Genomic DNA, 19,728 nt, shown 5'->3' with positions numbered 1-19,728 from the left:
AATCACAGATGGTTCAAATTATCTCTTCATAGTAACAGTATCCTAATGTTTGCTTCTCAAAATATTAAGTTGTGAAATTTCACCATAGCATTATTTTGCTTAATCTTAATTCCATTAAATAGTACACCAAGCAACTTCCATTAAAAAGAGCTCCTATTTAATCTCTAACAAGCTCTTATTCTTCACTCGAAATTAAAAAAAAAAAATTGGACTGTCAGTGTGTTCAGCATCCATGAATTATTATATTTTCAATCATCCCCTGAAGTCCATGACCATGTCAGTGCAGCTGAATTCTAACAGGAGGCTTAGACAGTAAATCTGTCACAAAACATTAATTACAAAACCCAAAACTTAGGGATAAGATCACAAAGAGCTTTAAACAATGCAAAGAGTTAATTTTAAAAATTCACTCAAACTACCTGGTAGGCAAGTGACAGGAAGCGTACGTAACTCCTTTTTAGCGAGATCAGAAGATCCAAGCTATCCACAGCCTAAAATACACCAATCTACATTACTAACCATTATGGTTTTGAGAAAAAGAAAGAAAAAAGCTTATGAATATAAACTGATGAAGTATCGCTTGAGTTTGCAGACCTACAGCTCCAGGATCTCTGTCATAACTAATAGTTTACACAAACAGTACTGCTGAGTTTCACAGATGTTAGTCAGAACCCTGAGGCAAGAACATCACTAAATCATCTCAGCTTCACCCTACTGTTGCTTGAGTAACAGCAAGCACAAAAGGGAAGGAGCCAACCCTACAAATAAAGAAGAGCAGACAACAATACTGAGGCAGAACAGCAATCTCTCTAACAAAACGAAATCATAAAATATTTCCTTCCCAGCAGCCAAGACAAGAGTTTCACACTTCAAACAGCTCCCAAAGACAGATTATACTCAGTCATGGTTCCAGAGCGGTACTTCCTTAGCACATTTAGAACTGGCTGCATCCTCTCCTTAGTGAGTTCATCCTCCAATCTCAGGTGTGGGGTGCCCAACAATTTTAAGTACTTGCTCACAGTATTTTTGTGATTCCAGCAGCTCATTACCTGCTATGTTTTTACAGCTAAATTATAGGCAGAGCTCTCTAATGAGTTCTATAATTACATTACCTAATGCTTTCCAATATATACATGTGATTTTATCTGCACTTTTTATTTTATTAACTATTCAGTATGGCTTTAAAACTAGCTGTCCAGTTAACTTGGAGGGGGTGTGTGTATTAAAAGACACTAAAAATCATTTACCTATGCCTGGAAAAAAAAGGCAAGAAACAACCTGCCAGTATATCAAAATTAAAGAGATATAAATATTTCCACAATGGATTCTTGCACTTCAGGATCTGGCCTAAAACCCACTCTGAATTATCTTAGTAGCTTCAGAAACATTAAACATATCTGGTGCTATACTGTCTAATATATCACTAGCACCACATTAGCGCTACACCAGTGATGTGATCAATGAAACTAGACAAGCAGGGAATCCAACTGGGCTGAAGCACGCTAGAAACAGAGTGTGCAAAGATGTAAATAATCCTTTAACTAACCTTCTCTAATCCTCTGAATGCCATCAAATCACACTCAAAGCTTGCCATAGAAATCCTACTAAGATCTTCCAACATTGTTTCAAACATACGCCAGAGTAACTGAAGTCCCTACCCCATACTGACCTTAACCTCAGACATCAAATTAAGGCTATGATATTGCTGATCTTCGTCACATTATTTAACTCCGATTCTTTTTTTTTGCAAGTAAGATCTTACTAACCAACAAACGTTTCTATCTTGGAGAGAAAGTTCCAAATAAGGTAAATTAAGTGATGAAGCCAGACACCTGATGATGCTATGTTTCCTTCAGAATTACCAAAGAATAATACATAAAGCTATTTTTTAAATAACTTCTGTATTTCCAAAATTTTAACAGTTTTTGTAGCCCTCAAGTTTGGCCTAAATTAAGCAGCCTTACTTGTTCTTTATGGACTTCCTGAACCCCAGATACAACTGTGTTCATATTATTCTTGCTATTCCTCCTCCCTCTGAAGAATTACCATGCTCAGATACTTCTTTGCCAAGATTCTGATAAGTGGGGCACAAAGGCCAAAGTACGTGTGATCCCCAGATCAAAGGGCTTCCTTAACATGCTGTAAACAAAAACCAGAATTTAACAGTGATTAGAGTTTGACTCAAGTCTCATTGCTCTGGAGATGGCAGTAGTTGAATCAATGCATATTATATACATATAATACATATTTGATTGCCAAAGGCAGTCATTATCTTCTTTCAGAAAAAAAGAAGGGAATCAGTGGTTCCAAATTTCAGATTAACTTGTTATCAATCAAATTGGAAAATTCACACATTTTGTTAGCAAAGTGCATCATGGTGCATGTGTATTTGTAGTATAGTAATGCTTAAAAGCTTCTATAATTGTGCCTGGACAGTTTTGCTATGCTGTACACAAGCACAGTAAGAGAAAGGGAAAGGGATCAGACTATAAGCTTGTCTAAGAGACAAGCCAGTATTTGCTCCTGTAGTTCTAGGAGCTGGGAGATGTCATCTATCAGGCTAAAGGTTTACAGTTTCAACTCTTACTGACAAGTAACTTGTTCCCCACAATAAAAGAAATAAATAAATAAATTTGGTTATTTGACCAAGCTGAGGAACACCAGAAAAAAGTTGTGAATAATTCAGTAATTTGCTGATTTACACAAATATTTATAGAAGGTTTGTGCAATGTGCAACATAGCCTTTTATGCCTCATCCCTACTGTGATCAGGGAATAGGCAAATCTGAAGAGTTGAAAGTTCAAGGCTTCTCTCTGCAATTAAAAAAGCCCCAGAATCTAAGAGTGCAGAACTGCATTTTCAGAAAAAGGTAGTACAGAAATCAAACACAACTCCTTTCCCGTTTGTTTTTCATTCTGATGAGCAATTTAAACATGCTGGTGTATGCATCAGGAGTTGTAAAATCCAAGCTTTAGATACAAACTAAGTTATACAGCCTCCAAATTTTAGTTTTAAATTTGCATGTCAGAAAGGAAAAAAATATAGACATATCTGAACCATGACCATCTTTGCATGGCAATGTCTATTTAGAAGTACTTCAAATTAAGTGTACTCAGGAAAGATGCAGCACTGGCAAAGGTACTGAAGGAATGTTATTTCGGCTTTACTTGTCCTGCTTTATTAATAGTCCACACTAGAAAAACATTTCAATTAATTTAAAAACACAGACATTATATAGCACTAAAGTGAGAAAAGTACCTTGGCTAGTTTATCTTTAGCTCTAAGAAGAGATATATATATATATGTGCTCTGCTGTCACTTCTATAACACTCATGAGGATGTGAGTGATACTTGGATCTGCATGACTAGTAGGTCATCCACAGCAAGCTATCAGCTGTTTGCTCTCAGCTGATGGCTCCAAACTAGCTTTGTTATCTTCTGCAGGTGGGCCTGACTTATAAATAAGTATATTATAGAACAGAAAGAAAATTTTTAACTTCTAGGAACTATACCGAATAGGATTGATGTATTTCACTTCAAATTCTGTTCAAGAATCAACGCAGTAACAGTTTGAAAACCAAACACCACTCTTGCCTAGAAAAGACTGGAAGCACTAAGTGAGCATGTTTTAATCATCCAGGGCTGTTTCAAATGGCACCAAGACCAACTCAGAAAGATCTGATACGCAAATTGTCTGAAGAAGTTCTATGGACATGCCAATAGATGCTTTTGCCTCACGCTGTGGTCATATTTTATGAGCTACTTGCAAGAACAGAATACAGAATTAGACAGACTTCTGCTTTTTCCATATACACGAAAAAATTATGAGCTTCTCTGTAATGCTGCCTCTGGAGATCCCCAGCTCCACTGAAATAGCAGCTGAAGAAGAAAGTGGGCACAAAAAAAGAAACTTCCCTAGTATTCCATGAACGGAGCATACAAGTTTTTTTTTTTAAACTGAGAATATTTTTGAATTTTGAAAAATAAAAAAATCTTATCATTGCAGAACATAAGCAAGAATGTTTGCCTGTACGTTTTATTATAATTCTTTGATCAGACTAATGCTGTCATTTACAACTGTGATTCACTTTGAAATTGTTTTTATTCTAAAAATATTCTGAGTTTAAATCAAAGCTTTCATGTGCAATACTTGCAACTTTGATATTACAGCATTAAAAATATGAAAACATGATCTATTAAAGACATACTAAAACATAATAGCCCAGAGGGAAGACAGAGAACATACAAGAGAACTAGGAACCAGTGTAGTTTTGCTTAGCTTTCAGTACCAAAAGGGTGAGCAATTATTCATGTACTGCAAGAACGTTTTATCACATGGTACTCTTAAAAAAACAAACATTTTCAGTGTATTAAATGCTATTCAACTTTAGCTCATTGTAATACCATTGCCATTGACACCTGTACGTAAAACATCACCTTGATCAAATGAGAACACTGCAAAAAATGTCCCCCAAAAGACATAACGCACCCTTATAATCAGGGTATATATTTTCAGAGATAGTATGTAATATCTGTATCTTATTTAAGCATAGTAATACTACCACTGACCTGAAGTTTATGAAAATCTAATACAACAAACAAATTTCAAAGACGATTTGCTTTTAATCATTCTGTTAACATTTATGAGAAATACTTGGAGAAAGGAGATTTCATGTCTTCATCATTTAAATTTACCTTTAGTAAAATTTTCCATTTGATGTAAAACCAGTCCTTACAAAAAAAATGATATTTTCATTCCCTTAGCAGCTTCACTACTTTCTGGATTTCTAATTACAGGGTATGTTTCACAAGTAAAATTCTCATAGCAGCTCCCTAAGCCCAAGGATAACTGTAAATCTGAGGTCACTTTAGTACTCTGTTTCCATTCTTAATCTTATTTCTACCTCTGCCTCTCTGATCATTCCAGTGCAACCACTTGATTTAGAGTATACTGTTCTTCCAACATAACTTGGCATGTCCTGTAGGGAATTCTTTCCTTCTTCTGTTTCTCTGGAAAAGCAGGCTGAAAAAAACAGGCTGCTGGGGAGCAACATATATCTAATGACGCAGTAAAAGACAAAATTTAGTTCTCTATAGAAACAATGAACACTACAGAAAGCATTGAATCATACAGGTGACATATCAGTATCACTAAACAATATTTGGAAATCACAGAATCACACAATGTCAGGGATTGGAAGGGACCTCGAAAGATCATTTAGTCCAATCCCCCTGCCGGAGCAGGATTACCTAGATCATGTCACACAGGAACACGTCCAGGAAGGTTTTGAATGTCTCCAGAGAAGGAGACTCCACACCCTCTCTGGGCAGCCTGTTCCAGTGTTCAGTTACCCTCACCGTAAAGAAGTTTTTCCTCATATTTAAGTGGAACCTCCTGTGTTCCAGCTTGCACCCATTGCCCCTTGTCCTGTCAAGGGATGTCACTGAGAAGAGCCTGGCTCCATCCTCATGACACTTGCCCTTTACATATTTATAAACATTAATGAGGTCACCCCTCAGTCTCCTCTTCTCTAAGCTAAAGAGACCCAGCTCCCTCAGCCTCTCCTCATAAGGGAGATGTTCCACTCCCTTAATCATCTTCATGGCTCTGCGCTGGACTCTCTCTAGCAGTTCCCTGTCCTTCTTGAACTGAGGGGCCCAGAACTGGACACAATATTCCAGATGCGGCCTCACCAGGGCAGAGTAGAGGGGGAGGAGAACCTCTCTTGACCTACTAACCACACCCCTTCTAATACAGCCCAGGATGCCATTGGCCTTCTTGGCCACAAGGGCACATTGCTGGCTCATGGTCATCCTGCTGTCCACTAGGACCCCCACGTCCCTTTCCCCTACGCTGCTCTCCAACAGGTCTGTCCCCAACTTGTACTCATACATGGGGTTGTTCTTGCCCAGATGCAGGAATCTACACTTGCCCGTGTTATATTTCATTAAATTTCTCCCTGCCCAACTCTCCAGCCTGTCCAGGTCCCTCTGAATGGCTGCGCAGCCTTCCGGTGCGTCAGCCACTCCTCCCAGTTTGATGTCATCAGCGAACTTGCTGACAGTGCACTCTAGTCCCTCATCCAAGTCATTAATGAATATACTGAATAGCACTGGTCCCAGTACCGACCCTTGAGGGACTCCACTAGATACAGGCCTCCAACTGGACTCTGTCCCATTGACCACCACTCTCTGGCTTCTTTCCTTCAGACAGTTCACAATCCACCTCACTACCCCATCATCCAGACCACACTTCCTCAGTTTAGCTGCGAGGATGCTGTGGGAGACCGTGTCAAACGCTTTACTGAAATCGAGACAGACCACATCCACAGCTTTACCATTATCTGTCCACCGGGTTATGTCCTCATAAAAGGATATCAGTTTGGTTAAGCATGACTTCCCCTTGGTGAAGCCATGTTGACTGCCCCTAATGATCCTCTTATCTTTGATATGCCTAGAGACAGCACCAAGGGCAAGTTGTGCCATTACCTTTCCAGGGATGTAGGTGAGGCTGACCGGTCTATAGTTACCCGGGTCCTCCTTCTTGCCCTTTTTGAAGGCTGGAGTGACATTCGCTTTCCTCCAGTCCTCAGGCACCTCTCCCGTTCCCCACAACTTAGCAAAGATGATGGAGAGTGGCCTACCAATGACTTCCGCCAGCTCCCTCAGCACCCGCGGGTGCGTCCCATCAGGGCCCATGGATTTATGGATGTCAAGATTGCTTAATTGGTCCCTGAACTTAAAAGGTTTCCTAATCTGGGGGCTAACCCCTACAGCTAAAAGGTCTGTTTTACTAATATTAAACACTTCAGTATTTAAGCTAAAAATGAGACTATTCATATCTATAAATGCACAGAAAATAGTGAGATTGAGGAATCAAAAAAAAAGTTAATCAAGGACAAAAAGTTAGATTTTTTTTTTTTAAGTTAAAATTGAAAAATACAGAAAAAAAGTTCTTAACTGACCTCTTCGTCTAGTGTCGAAGTGCCTTCATCATTCTGATCTGTCAATGAAGATGTCCTGCTTCTGTTGCCAGTTGGTGGAGGGGATTTGGAAGGGACCTACACAGAGATCACATATATCAACAAGTAATAATATTGAGTCCAGAATTAATTATTTCATATCATAATTTGTTTCAACAATTACTAACTATAACATCTCAGTAAAGTCTGGTTTCGATCTTCCTTTTAAAGAAAACAACCAGTTCCACGTACTGTCTGTGACAAGTTCAACTATAGAGTCTCCAGAGCGGAATATGTCATGAATCAGCCATGAGAGCACGCAAAAAAATTAGTTATTTTTATTATTTCTGACCATGGTTCCTCTTAGAACAGATTTGAAACTCAAGCCTCCTAATACTTTAGCAACACAGTACAGTTATTAAAGTTTAAGAGTTTTGCAAACTGACAGGGATTCAAGCATTTACGCACAGGATACCATCTGATTCCTTTAAGAAACTGACAAAAAAACCCACCACTGACAAAAGGAAAAAAACCCCACTTATAAAATTGAATTTAAACAAAGGGTAGAAGAAAATTACACGCTTTATGATGTCAATATGAACTTGCTGTTCCTGTCAGCGCTGAACTCAAAGAAATTTCACAACTTCATGCCGAGTGAGGTTGCAACAAGCCACGCCAACCCAACCGAAAAGTAGCTTGCCAGCCTCACACCTCAAAATTCAAACACAAAACTCCAGTACATATAATGAACATTAAAATATCAACAAGCTTTTATGTATGAAGAAACTAATTAGTTATATCTCTCATTAGGTATATTCTATAATATAACCAGAATGATCAAAGTGTTGCAAAAAAAAAACCAACCCAGTAACTACCATAAATCCTTTAACACTGTTGCATGCATAAACTCTGCCTTGCAAAATGCCTGTCTCATAAGATGTTCTAAAACATGATTGACAGAGTATCAAACCACTGAAAAGACATTACCAAAAAAGACAGTTTTTCAGAGAGTTACAGTCTCTTTTAGCCTAAATCTATAGGTACATTTTGTAAAACTTGGACACTAACGAATTAACTCCAATATCATACAAAACACAAAATTATTTTAAACTCAGTCACAGTTACAGGTCTGACCAAGCGGACCCAATATTCCCACCTGAAAATACAACTCAGAAGTCAAACAGCTCACCTGGTATCAAATAACCATTCACCACAAAAGCTCTACATCCTGCTGAAAAATTTCACAATAAAAGTATTCATAGGGTTTGAAAAACAACAACGACCTATTCATGCCAACAGCCTACTCTCCTTTTATTCCTACTCCCTAACCTAACGCAGGTGATTTAAAGAAAATCGCTTCTGGCCCTCACCACACAGAAGCAAAATGATTTCCAAAACTCCATTGCCACTTTGCTACTGTTTAGATGGAGTATGAACGTATCTCTTCACTAGGCCCTAAATGGTTCTACAGTTCTCACTGCTGCATTCAGACTTCTTGTCATTTTACAGCCATTTCAGTGGCACTAAGTTCTTCAGCACCAATATCCGTTGATCTTGAGCAACGAACAAAACGGTTATATAACTGAAGTTGGCTGCAACGGACGACATGCAACAGTTCAGTTTGAAGCTACAAAACTGAACTGTTCAGTTTGAAATAACCTACAACGATCATCTAGTCCAACTGCCTGACCACTTCAGGGCTGAACAAAAGTTCAAGCATGTTATTAAGGACATTGTACAAGTGCCTCTTAAACACTGACAGGCGTGGGGCATCAAGCACCTCCCCAGAAAGCCTGTTCCAGGGTTTGACCACCCTCTCAGTAAAGAAATGGCTGCTCATGCCAAGTACAAACTTCCCCTGAGGGACGCAGCTTAGAGCCATTCCCACCCGTCCTGGTGCTGGGTACCAGGGAGAAGAGATCAGCACCTCCCTCTCCCCTTCCCCTCCTCAGGAAGCTGCAGAGAGCAGTGAGGTCACCCCTCAGACACCTCCTCTCCAAATTAGACAAACACAGTGTCCTCAGCCGCTCCTCAGAGGACGTGCCTGCCAGCCCCTTCACCAGCTTTGGTGTCCTTCTCTGGACGCATTCAAGGACCTTAACATCCTTTTTAAATGGTGGGGCCCAATTTGCAGGACTGCATCCCCCACAGTATGGCAATACAATTAGTACGGCTATAGGTAACTGTTTCGGGATGTGCTATTTCAGCACACATTTGCCTTCTGGTGCTCTTTGCAAAGAGGAAAGTATTGTCTTAAATGCATGGGCTACCAGTTTGGTTTCAAGAGTAACTCAAAGTATAGGTTTCAGCTCATAAATCCTGCGTCATTTGAAATCCTTGCTACTTTTAAGACTTCCTTCCTCAAAGCCCTCCTGGCAAGGGAATTCATCTCTAGCCTCGCTCTGCCTGCTGATCTCTCAGATCCACGTTTGGACACACACAAGGGCCTGTCTCATCACACTGAACTTGCATTAAAATGTTGAGATTCTTCAACTGAACAGACATAGTATGGCAGCTTTCTGCACTCACTGCACCAGTTTTGCAAAGTAGTTACCAGGTGTGTGCTAGAAGACTGGTTTTCATATTTTCTTTTATTAATTAAAAAAAAAAGTTCCTTTGTTATCTGAATGACATAATCAATAATTTCATCACACCAACATTCTCAGGTGATTTCAGGTGGGCATATAAAAAGCAAAATCTTCAGTCCTTCTCTGCAGCTATCTTACAGGCGTGTAGGGCCTCTTAAAGAGAGGCAGTTGCCTTTTAGTGTCAGATGGCCACCTGGCCGCCACCTCTTTACCCGCATCAGCAATGCCAGCAACAGCCTTCCTCTTCACTGAATGCCTGCAGAATGCATTTAAAAAATCATCAGCGACCTTTGCTGACACTCCTGGAGACTAAAGCATATCCCCACAGACAGAAGTGCCACCAACTGCGTCACACTGACCCACCAAGTGTTTGGTCTCCTGTAGCTTTTCCAGGATCTGGGCTGACTGGGCACTTTCTGCCATGAAATTTCCAAAATGGAAGCTCAGTCAATGCCAGCTGGGGATATTTTCTTCCCTAGGAGGCAGACATCCATTTTGACAGTGACTGGACTGACACCACCAGCTTCATGTTCAGAGCCCACCCACACAGCCCATCTGTTGCTCAGCTGGCCAGTGGAGGGCTGGCTCTGCTGGTCGTGACTGTGTGGAGCTGGACTCCAGCAGGCTACCGATGGGTGAAAGCCCCCTTAATGCATCTCTCAGGCTCCACCCTTCATGCTTTGCTGTCTGCAGATGTAGGAGAGAGTGAAGTTCATGGGCAGGTCTTTTGCATTTAGACAGCAGGGAACTATCGTTCAAGAAATGTAGGTTTCCTTGTCCATGTCGTATTCTGGATTTCATGGCATCCACGAGGCAGAAGAAGCTCTGTCTCATGGTATCGTCCTATGGCCCCCATCCTCCCTACCAGCTGAAGCCCTCACAGAAGAGATATCCCCTCCATCAATAAAGCCCGCCTGAAGAACTGCAGGGTAAAAACAGGTAACACAATATCAGGTGGAGCGCCATGAGTTTCTGCTCCAGTTTGGAAACATCAGAGTCGGCAAATGTTCCTCGAGGTGTGAGCAGATCCCAGAGTGACTATGAGCCATGAATGTGATACAGGCAAATGCATGCTTGTGTGAGAGGCAAGGAAGGCCAGCACTGTGCAAAGCCCTGGTGAGAACTCACCTGTACCACTATGGCCATTTCTCATTCCTCAAGTTCAAGAAAGACAAATTCTGCCTCGGATGAAGGCAGACAAAGACTAGGCAGTTGATTAGGGGCATGGAGGGCCTACAGAAGACAATGACTAGAAGGAGCAAGACCTGAGAGGGCTGCCATCACTTTCAAGAAAGGCACCAAAGATGAAGGTCAATGGAAGAAAAGAGCTATTGAAGTGCGAGCTAAAATATGGTCAAGACACAAAACAATTCAGGGCTTCTTTCCAAGAAGATCTCACCATAAACAGGGTAGTAGCAAACGTCCCTTGGTGCATTGGTAAGGAATGCTGAGGAAATCAGACATGCTTGCAACGTCTCTGCAAAGTTCATGCAGAGAGAACCAAAGCCCTTTCTTTTGCCTCTGGCATCACCACAACCAAATGAATGTCTGTGGTATAAACGCCCTTATTTACGTAGTCTGAAGGTACATACCAATTTTGGCACCCAGGTACAAAATGACAAGAATAGTACCTTCCTTCCTCTTTCAGTACTCCAAATACTAAATCCTAAAGCAAAAAGAGACTTGCCAGAGTTTTAGATAAGATCTGAACATCTTCTCACAAATGGAGGTAGGCAAATAACTCTCAGAAAGGTTAAAGTCACAAATGAGCTCTGAAAGTTTTATCCTGTGGCTGAAGCGCATTTTGTATCCCATATAAACACGGCCAATGGGTGTGTTTAACAGAGGAGCTGCACAGCTTGGGTTCAGTGGGACAAGGGGATGTGACAGCGATAGCAGCAATGGGCTGTTTTTACAGTTTGGAAGAGCCATTTGCCTGGCTGTGCTTTGGGCATGGATCCAAATGTTGTAGGTCTGAAAATGCCCAGCCTTTCCCCCACACCAGTGCCACCTCCACTCCCTTCTTTTTCAAAGACTGTTTTATTTCCATGGCAGTCCATGCTGGCACCATTCATCCCAGTTTATGGCTCTGTCACACTCTGGCTTTCCTCCAGGCTGGGGCTGCCGAAATCACCCCCCTTACCCCCAGGAAAAGGGTTTGTGTCCAGCCAGATCAAGTCCCTGTCCTCCTCACTGTGGAGCCTCATGAACATTAGCTCTTACACAGAGAGAGAGGACAGCTAATAGGGGCGGTCTCTGGGCTGCAGGCTTGATTTCTGCCATGACCTGAGAGAACAGTAACAGCACAAGGTTTGTCCTTGGGAGCCCAATGGCAGAGGAGGTGTCAGGGACACCCAGCAGCTGTGCTCAGCGTGTGGCCACCAAGGGCAGGGACAGCCCCCTGTGCCTCCTGGGCACAGGGACTGCCTCGGGGATAGCACCCCAAAGGCTTCCTCCGAAGGATGCTGGGCAGAGGGGCGGTGGGCAGGGCTGCGGTGGGTGGGCCTTCGCCTTGGTGTCCTCGTCACCCCTATGTCACAATGCCACCACCTGGCAATGCAGCAGTCACAATGCCCCGGGCCACTATAAAAGGGGGCACCCTCCCGTGTCCTGCTGCCAGAGCTGCCCCGGTGGCAGCCCGAAGACACCCGAGAGGAGGAAACCCTTGAGGATTCGGTGGAATTACTTGGCAGGGGCTGAGGGAGGAAGACCAGAAGGGGGGGACAAGGCTGCTGGAGGTTCTCTGCTGCAAGGCCAGCTCCTGTCAGGGCCATGCTCAAAGCCCATCTGATAGATGGAAATCCTGCTTCAGCCTTCAGGGAACATACGCAGGCCCCTCAGGAGATGAGAAGAACCACCAACCCCTGGAGGTGCCCGAGGCTATCAGGCTTTTTCAGCTGGACAGCAGTGGCCAGACCAAGGGAATGTCTTCTTGAGGAGCACTGCAGAGCTCACCATCCTCATCTCCCATGGAGCCAGGGGCAGCAGCTGTAAGAAATGGGATGCAGAGATGTTGCCAGCGGTCCCAGTGCTTTGGAGCACACACTGGTGCTCTGCCAGGCGTGGGAAGGATTCTTGACCCTGATATCGATCAGGCCGGGGGCCTTTTGCCACTCTTGGAAGGCCCTGAGATGGCTGCAGGTTGAGGGAGAATAGGGCTTGGGCATCCCCTGGGAGGCGTGACCAGGCTGTGGGATGAGGAGGCAGGTCTTGCTCACATGCTCAGGGAGTAGCCCATCGCCAGCACTGGGGTCAGGAAGGAATTTTCCCCCGGGGCACATTAGCACTGGTCCCCGGGGGGGTTTTGCCTTCCTCTGCAGCATTGAGCATCACCACTTCAGTGTCAGGGCTCCTCTGATCCCTTTTGCCTGGGTTACCGCCTGCTGCTCGTGCACCACGAAGATGGCCTCTCGTGTCCTGCAGCTGGGGGAGGAAGGCTTTTTTCCCCCCATGGTGGCCTAGCCAAGTAGCCCTGGGGGTTTTTGCCTTCCTCTGCAGCACTGAGCATGGCCCCCTGCCAGGGCTCATTTGGGCCCTTTTGGCTAGGCGCCTGCTGCTCGTGCTCCATGCAGGTGGCCCTCGTGCCCCGCATCCGGGGGGAGGAAGCTCTCTAGACTCCCAGGGCGGCCCCATGGTGGCCCCAGGGGTTGCTTCTTGTCCTCTGTAGCACTGAGCACAGCCCCTTGTCAGGGCTCCCCTGGGCCCTTTTGGCTCCGTTCTTGCCTGCTGCTCTTGCCCCTCCAAGGCACCACTCGTGCCCTGGCTCTCTCGGGCTCTCTTGCCCAGCGCAGGTTTGGAGCACAAGCGAGCTCTGCTCTTCCCTTGGCTCCATCGCCCCAGGGGTTCTTGCTTGTGCAAAACAGCCCGTGCTCAGAAGGGCTCCAGGCTCGCTGCACCATCCCGAGCTGCCCCTTTGCAGCTCTCCCCATGTGCAATACTAGCACCAGGCAGGCACGAGAGGGCTTTTCATGCATCACTGCCCAAGAAGCACAGCGACGGAGCAAGTCTGGGAAGGCAAAAAGTGTGACTGTCATCGCTACGTGTCCTGCTTCGGAAAATAGCCCACGGTACCACACCCCTCTTCTTCTTCTTCTTTTGTGTGTGGTCAGTACCAATCCTCATTTTTCACGTTCTCACCCTTCAGGAAGCAGGGACTGCTTGGCCTCTATTCCTGCTGCTACTTTCTGTAGCTGTCACCTGCCTTTGCCAGGCTGCAAAGGATGTTTTCTCTAAACTGAAGAACGCATCAGCCTGCTCCTGGCTACACATGCGCATTGTGTGAATGCTTGTGAGCATTGGCTCTGAAACAGATTCACAAAAAATAAAAATAAAATCCTGTTTCCACTTGTAACCTTTGTGTCATGTGTCCTCGAAAGTGTTTTTGGAGCTGAAAACCCCTGGCATTCCAGGCACATAGTCTCATCGTTATTTGACTCAATTGTGAGCGCAGGGAATAGAATAGCATAGTTCAGCTGGAAGGGACCTACACTGATCACCTAGTCCAACTGCCTGACCACTTCAGGGCTGAACAAAAGTTCAAGCATGTTATTAAGGGTCCAAGTGCCTCTTAAACACTGAGAGGCATGGGGTATCGACCACCTCTCTAGGAAGCCTGTTCCAGGGTTTGACCACCCTCTCAGTAACGAAATGGCTGCTCATGCCAAGTACAAACTTCCCCTGAGGGACGCAGCTCAGAGCCATTCCCACGTGTCCTGGTGCTGGGTACCAGGGAGAAGACATCAGCACCTCCCTCTCCCCTTCCCCTCCTCAGGAAGCTGCAGAGAGCAGTGAGGTCACCCCTCAGACACCTCCTCTTCAAATTAGACAAACACAGTGTCCTCAGCTGCTCCTCAGAGGACGTGCCTGCCAGCCCCTTCACCAGCTTTGGGGCTGTCCTCGGGACACATTCACGTACCTTCATATCCTTTTTAAATGGTGGGGCCCAGAACTGCACACAATACTCAAGATGCTAAATACAGCGGGATAATCACCTCTTCTGACCGGCTGGTCATGCTGTGTTTGATGCACCCCAGGATGCGGTTTGCCCCCTTCGCTGCCAGGTCACGCTGCTGACTCCTCTTGAGCCTCCTGCCAACCAGCACCCCCACACCCCTTTCTGCAGGGCTGCTCTCCAGCCACTCCTCTCCCCATTTAGAGCTGTGCCCAGCATTACTCTGTCCCAGGTGCAGAATCCGGCATCTGGTCTTGTTCAGTTTCATGCCACTGGTGATTGCCCAATGCTCCAATCTATCCACATCCCTCTGCAAAGCCTCTTGTCCCTCGATAGACTCAGCACCACCTCCCAGTTAGCATCATCAGCAAACTTACTAAGCGTGCATTCAACTCCTACCTCCATATCATTGATAAAAGAACTGAACAGAACTGGCCCTAGAATTGAACCCTGAGGACTACCACTGGTAATTGGTCACCAGCCAGCTGTATCCCCATTCACTGCAAGCCTTTGAGCCCTGCCCTTCAGCCAGTTCTTCACCCAGCGCACCGTCTACCTGCTCATCCCACAGCTGGACAACTTCTCCAGAAGGATGCTGTGAGGGACAGTATCAAAAGCCTTACTCAAATCCAGAAAAACTACATCCACCACCTTTCCTTCATCCACTAGGCAGGTGACCTTATTGTAGACGGATATTAAATTAGTTAAACAGGACTTTACCTTTCTGAACCCATGTTGATTGTGCCTGATGATTGCACTGTTCTTTAAAAGTCCTTCAATAGCACCCAGTATGATCCCTCTCCATAATTTTTCCAGGTCCTGAGGTTAGACTAACAGGTCTCTAGATCCCTGGGTCTTCCCTCATGCTCTTCTTGTAAACTGGAATAAGGTCAGCTAGCTTCCAGTCAGGGGAGACCTCTCCAGACTCACAAGACAATTGAGAGTAGTCCTGCTGTAACATCTGCTAGCTCCTTAGTACTCTGGGATAAACCCTATGAGGTCCCATGGGGTTATGAACATTCAACTGATACAACCGGTCCCTGACAATTTCAGCATCCACAAATGGAAAGTCACAGTTCCTGCAGTCAAGGTCCTCCAACTCAGAGGACCGGGCAGCCCAAGGTCTATCAGTATTATTAAAGACCGAGGCAAGAAAAGTATTGAATGCGTCCCCTTTTTCTTCATCCCTATTTGTCAGGTGACCATCTTCAACAAGTATCAGTCCAAGAGACACCTGGACTTGCAATGGCATTTTTTTCCTCCCTGTCAGCAGTTAGAAACTGATGTGTTCTTCAGCCTGTAAGCACAGGTTTTCTCCATCTGACAGATGACACCAGTTAGCTAATCATTCATATGAAAGAGGAAGGCATACAAAGGCCTCTTCAGAAAAAGTGTTACAATTGAGAAATTTTCCCTCTGGATTTAATTAGTCTTAGGTCAGTAAATTTAGTCTCAGACACTACAAACCACAGTACAAATGACAAGTTTGAGGTCTCAAAGCAGAAGATATGAATAGAGCAGAGAATTGCTCTATGAATAGAGCAAGTGAAGTCTCCCTACAACAGGGTATAGGAAAGAAAAGAGCAAAAATGAATGCAAAGAGAAGTCTCAGAAAACTAAGAAATGTTAAATGTTTGGAAAAGTTTGTTTGAAAATGTCTCAGTAGAAAGCAGCTGATAATCTGTATGATGACAGAGTACCGCTACATGGAATGCAGTTTAAGTATCTGAGCTACTAAAAGCAAGGTAACAAAAGTATATTCCACACTCTGCAAGGCTCCAGTATGTTTTACAGGCCTCAAAACCTGCTCACTCCTTCCTCATCTACAGAATCTGTTTTCAAATGAGATATAAGGAGTGAGCAGACTAGCCTATTTTACTTTTAAGATCAAATTTAACTCCAATTTCCCTCTAATGTTACCTGAGAGCAACTGAAGAATAAGCAATACTGCAAGACACTTATTTTACATGAAAATAAAAATCTGTTCTCATTTCCTGCTTCTGCCTTTCCATTCATGTCAACCCTTGAGTTACATGATCTACTCTGTCCACAGTATAGTGGACTAGATGAATAGTATCATTTATCCCAAGCTCTTGTGTTAGGTTTCATAAATGTGTCAATGTTAATTTTAACAGCCAAATAAAGACTCAAATATATTATGCTGTTGGATGCACACGTGCACTCAGGCCCAAATTTATCCACAAGGCTGATTTTCAGCAAGTACCAACCCTTTGACACATGCACAGAGTATCCTGAACCGAGGGGTTACAATATTGTGTGCAAGGTATCAGACTTTAGCTGCTGCTTATTGAAAACAGCAAGCTCTGCAGCTCAATCTCTTTAAACTGTACTGCAAGTTCACCACGTACGCCCATTCAGGACTGCACTCTAAACTGCCACTGAGAAAAATGTACTTAACTTCACTAACTAGAGAAGACCCAGAATTAATAACTATGAAAGGGCTTAAAATAAAACTCAACAAGCTACATAAAGCTTTACAGTAGATCCATTTCCAAAACTACTGCCCCTATTCGACAAACGAGTGATTTAAAAAATACTACATAGCTGAATGTCAGCAGTTTTGGAACCATGGTCTAATACTGAGACTATGCAGTGTCAGATCTCCCAGTGGTTCAAATTACATTCAGATCAAGCCCAGAAAACTGATCGCCTATTTGTAAAATTAACCAAATTATCTGCCTACAGCTTAACATTCACATGATACAGAGTTTATACGAGTTTTATTCTTTTAGATTCCAAGATGCAAAGGATACTTAACACAGGAAAAAGGGAAAGAAACACAGGCAGACATTATCTTCCTCAGCACAGTTTGCCAATACAAAGTTAACCTGTCAAGGTCTTCCCACCCAAATTTGAACTGGTAGAGACACTTTATTCTGCTTCGACACATATATGAAATCACCACATTTTTTTTTGGTCACTGTCACTTTCAGAAACACTCTGCACCCATGTCATATCTAATGTGCATTATTATCATTTAAAACCGGTAGTTTCTAGAATCCAACACTAATCATAATTTTGTGAAAGTGCACATAAGAGAAAAATGGCCACTTAAATTATGTCTTTAAAAAAAAAAAATGCCTTGCTCTCAGCTTTTAGTATAAATATTCTCAATATTTTAGTATAAATATTTTAGTATAAATATTCTCAATTTTTCCACAGTTAAAAAAAAAGCAAGAATAAGGTTAAGTTAAGCAGACCAGCCCTCTAAACGATGGAAACAGAAGGGACTTACAGGAATTGAAAGAACAAACATCAAGATGAGAGAAAAAGTAACTAGTGATCTCAATGGTGGATTGTTATCCAGTGCACATGAAAGTGTCGTTCCTTTGAATGCTGAAGAAGAAACCCACTTCTGTTTCACTCTGTTTAATGCTCAAGCAAGAGATAGTTTTTACATTCCTCCAAAAGACAGGCTTTGCAGAGCGGCCACAGAGAAGAACCGTCTCAGAAGCCTCGGGAGCGGCTTCCAGGGCAGGAGGCGGCTCGGACGCAACAAAGTTGGCTTCCGAAGTTACAGCGAAGCCGCCCTGCGTTGACAAGAGAGCCGGGTCGCGGCGCTTGCCGTCCGGCCCATCCCCGAGCCCTCGGCCGGCCACCGCACGCAGCACGGCAAGGCCTGCGCTGCGCGACCCTCCCCGCGGCCGGGGAGGCGGGACCGGTCCGACCCGCCGTCAGAGGGACGCCGAGGCCTTCCCGGGCGAAGCGCGGCCCTGCCCCGCCGGGCACGCCGCCCCTCCGGGTGAAAGGCCACCGGCGCCCGGGCGGACACTACAAGCCGCACAGGGCTCCGTCCCGGCCCCCCACAGCGACCCGACAGACACCTCCCGCTCCGCGGCCCCCGCCCCACGCCCGCGATACCTGCGGCGGGAGCGGTGCCGCGCGTCCCCCCGCCCCGCGCGGCGGCGCCTGCTCCTCGCTGATCTTCTGCTTCAGCTTCTTGAACATGGTGGCGGGAGGGGGTGGGGGGCCGGCGGCGAGAGGAGCGGGGTACGACTCCCCGGCCGGTTAGGCAGCGCCTCCCGCGCGGCAGGCGAGGGGCAGGGTGGCGGTGGCGGAACTGAGCTCCGCTCGCCCCGGCCCCGTGGAGCCGCCGCCGCCGCCGCCTCTCCTTCCTGCCCCCCCCACCACCGCGGGGCAGGTGAACGCCGCGACTACTGCGCCTGCGCAGCCAACGTGGAGCCGAGCGCCCAGGGCGGTACGGGGTGCGGCGAGGAACACGCTTCCCAACGCAACGCCCGGCGCCATTCGTCCCGCCCCGCCCCGGGGGCGGGCACCGGCGGTGTGCCGCCCGACCGGGACTGGGCGCCGGGCCCACGGCGGGGCGGTGCCGCCTCCCTCCTGGCGACAGCGGGGCGGGAGGCGGTGCCTTGCTGGGAATAGCGCGGGCGGAGGGGAGGCCGTCCTCGCCCGCGGCCCAGCCACCGCTTTTCTGTCAGAAGAGAGGGAAAACGGGGCGGTAACAACCCCCGCACCAGCCGCCGCCTTGCGGGGCGCTCCACCCCGGGGGCGGGGCGGTAGGGAGAAGGGCCGCCCGGGGCGCCGCAGCCGGGCCGCCCGGCACCCCCCGGCTCCTACGCCCCACAGAGCCACGAAAGGAGAAGGTGCAGCCCGGCCTTCCCCTTCCGCTGCGGCCTCGCGGGCGAGGAGCGCGTTTGTGCGGGAGGGGGTGCGGCCCCGGCCGCTTGCTTTTTTTGGGCTGTTCCTTTCCATAGCGACTGCTCTCCGGGCGGCCGGGTCAGTAATTACAACTAGATCCTTTTCATCTTAAGGGGGTGTGGCGAATCAGTGCAGACTTCATTTGCCGGAATGCCAGTAACAGGGTTTGTAAGCCCTACGTGACACAGTCCCTCTGTGGTGGTTAGTGACAGGCTCATGCACAGGATTTCACAAGCCGAAGAACCGGGCACCTTGTTATCGCAAGGTAATTACAAAGTAATAACAAGGTGCTCGATTCTTGGGCTTGTGAAAGCTTCTGACTGAAAAATGCTCAGAAGTTGCTTTTTGAAACTATCTGAAAACCTAACTGCTGGTAAGAAAGTCACGCTGTTTTCATTTACTCCAGCCTGAAACCTTTTGCGTACTCTTCTATTTGTAAACGTAGGGTACACTGTTTACAAATAGAATACCATTAAAGGTGGAAAGGCAGTGTTTGTCCCTGTTGTTATTGTTATTATCTCTTTGAAACTAGGGGGGAAATGTTCTT

The 19,728-nt window shown here is 45.6% G+C and overlaps 1 protein-coding gene across 8 annotated transcripts in view; it reads right to left on the bottom strand.

Moving 5' to 3' along the window:
• The window catches only part of GOLGA4 (golgin A4), a 79,002-nt gene extending 60,331 nt beyond the window's left edge, over positions 1–18,671 (bottom strand). For all 8 annotated transcript variants that reach the window (XM_068405554.1, XM_068405555.1, XM_068405558.1 and 5 more), the window contains exons 1-2: positions 18,384–18,671; positions 6,966–7,061 (exon numbers count right to left, since the gene is read on the bottom strand). In XM_068405554.1, coding sequence (XP_068261655.1) covers positions 6,966–7,061; positions 18,384–18,470 — 183 coding nt within the window. In that variant the 5' untranslated portion in view covers positions 18,471–18,671. The remainder of the gene's footprint in view (positions 1–6,965; positions 7,062–18,383) is intronic.
• Between the last annotated feature and the right edge of the window lie 1,057 nt (positions 18,672–19,728).

Source organism: Nyctibius grandis, chromosome 7 (genome assembly GCF_013368605.1).
Source record: "Nyctibius grandis isolate bNycGra1 chromosome 7, bNycGra1.pri, whole genome shotgun sequence".
NCBI classification, from domain to species: Eukaryota; Metazoa; Chordata; class Aves; order Nyctibiiformes; family Nyctibiidae; genus Nyctibius; species Nyctibius grandis.
This window is presented reverse-complemented; position numbering and strand designations above follow the sequence as displayed.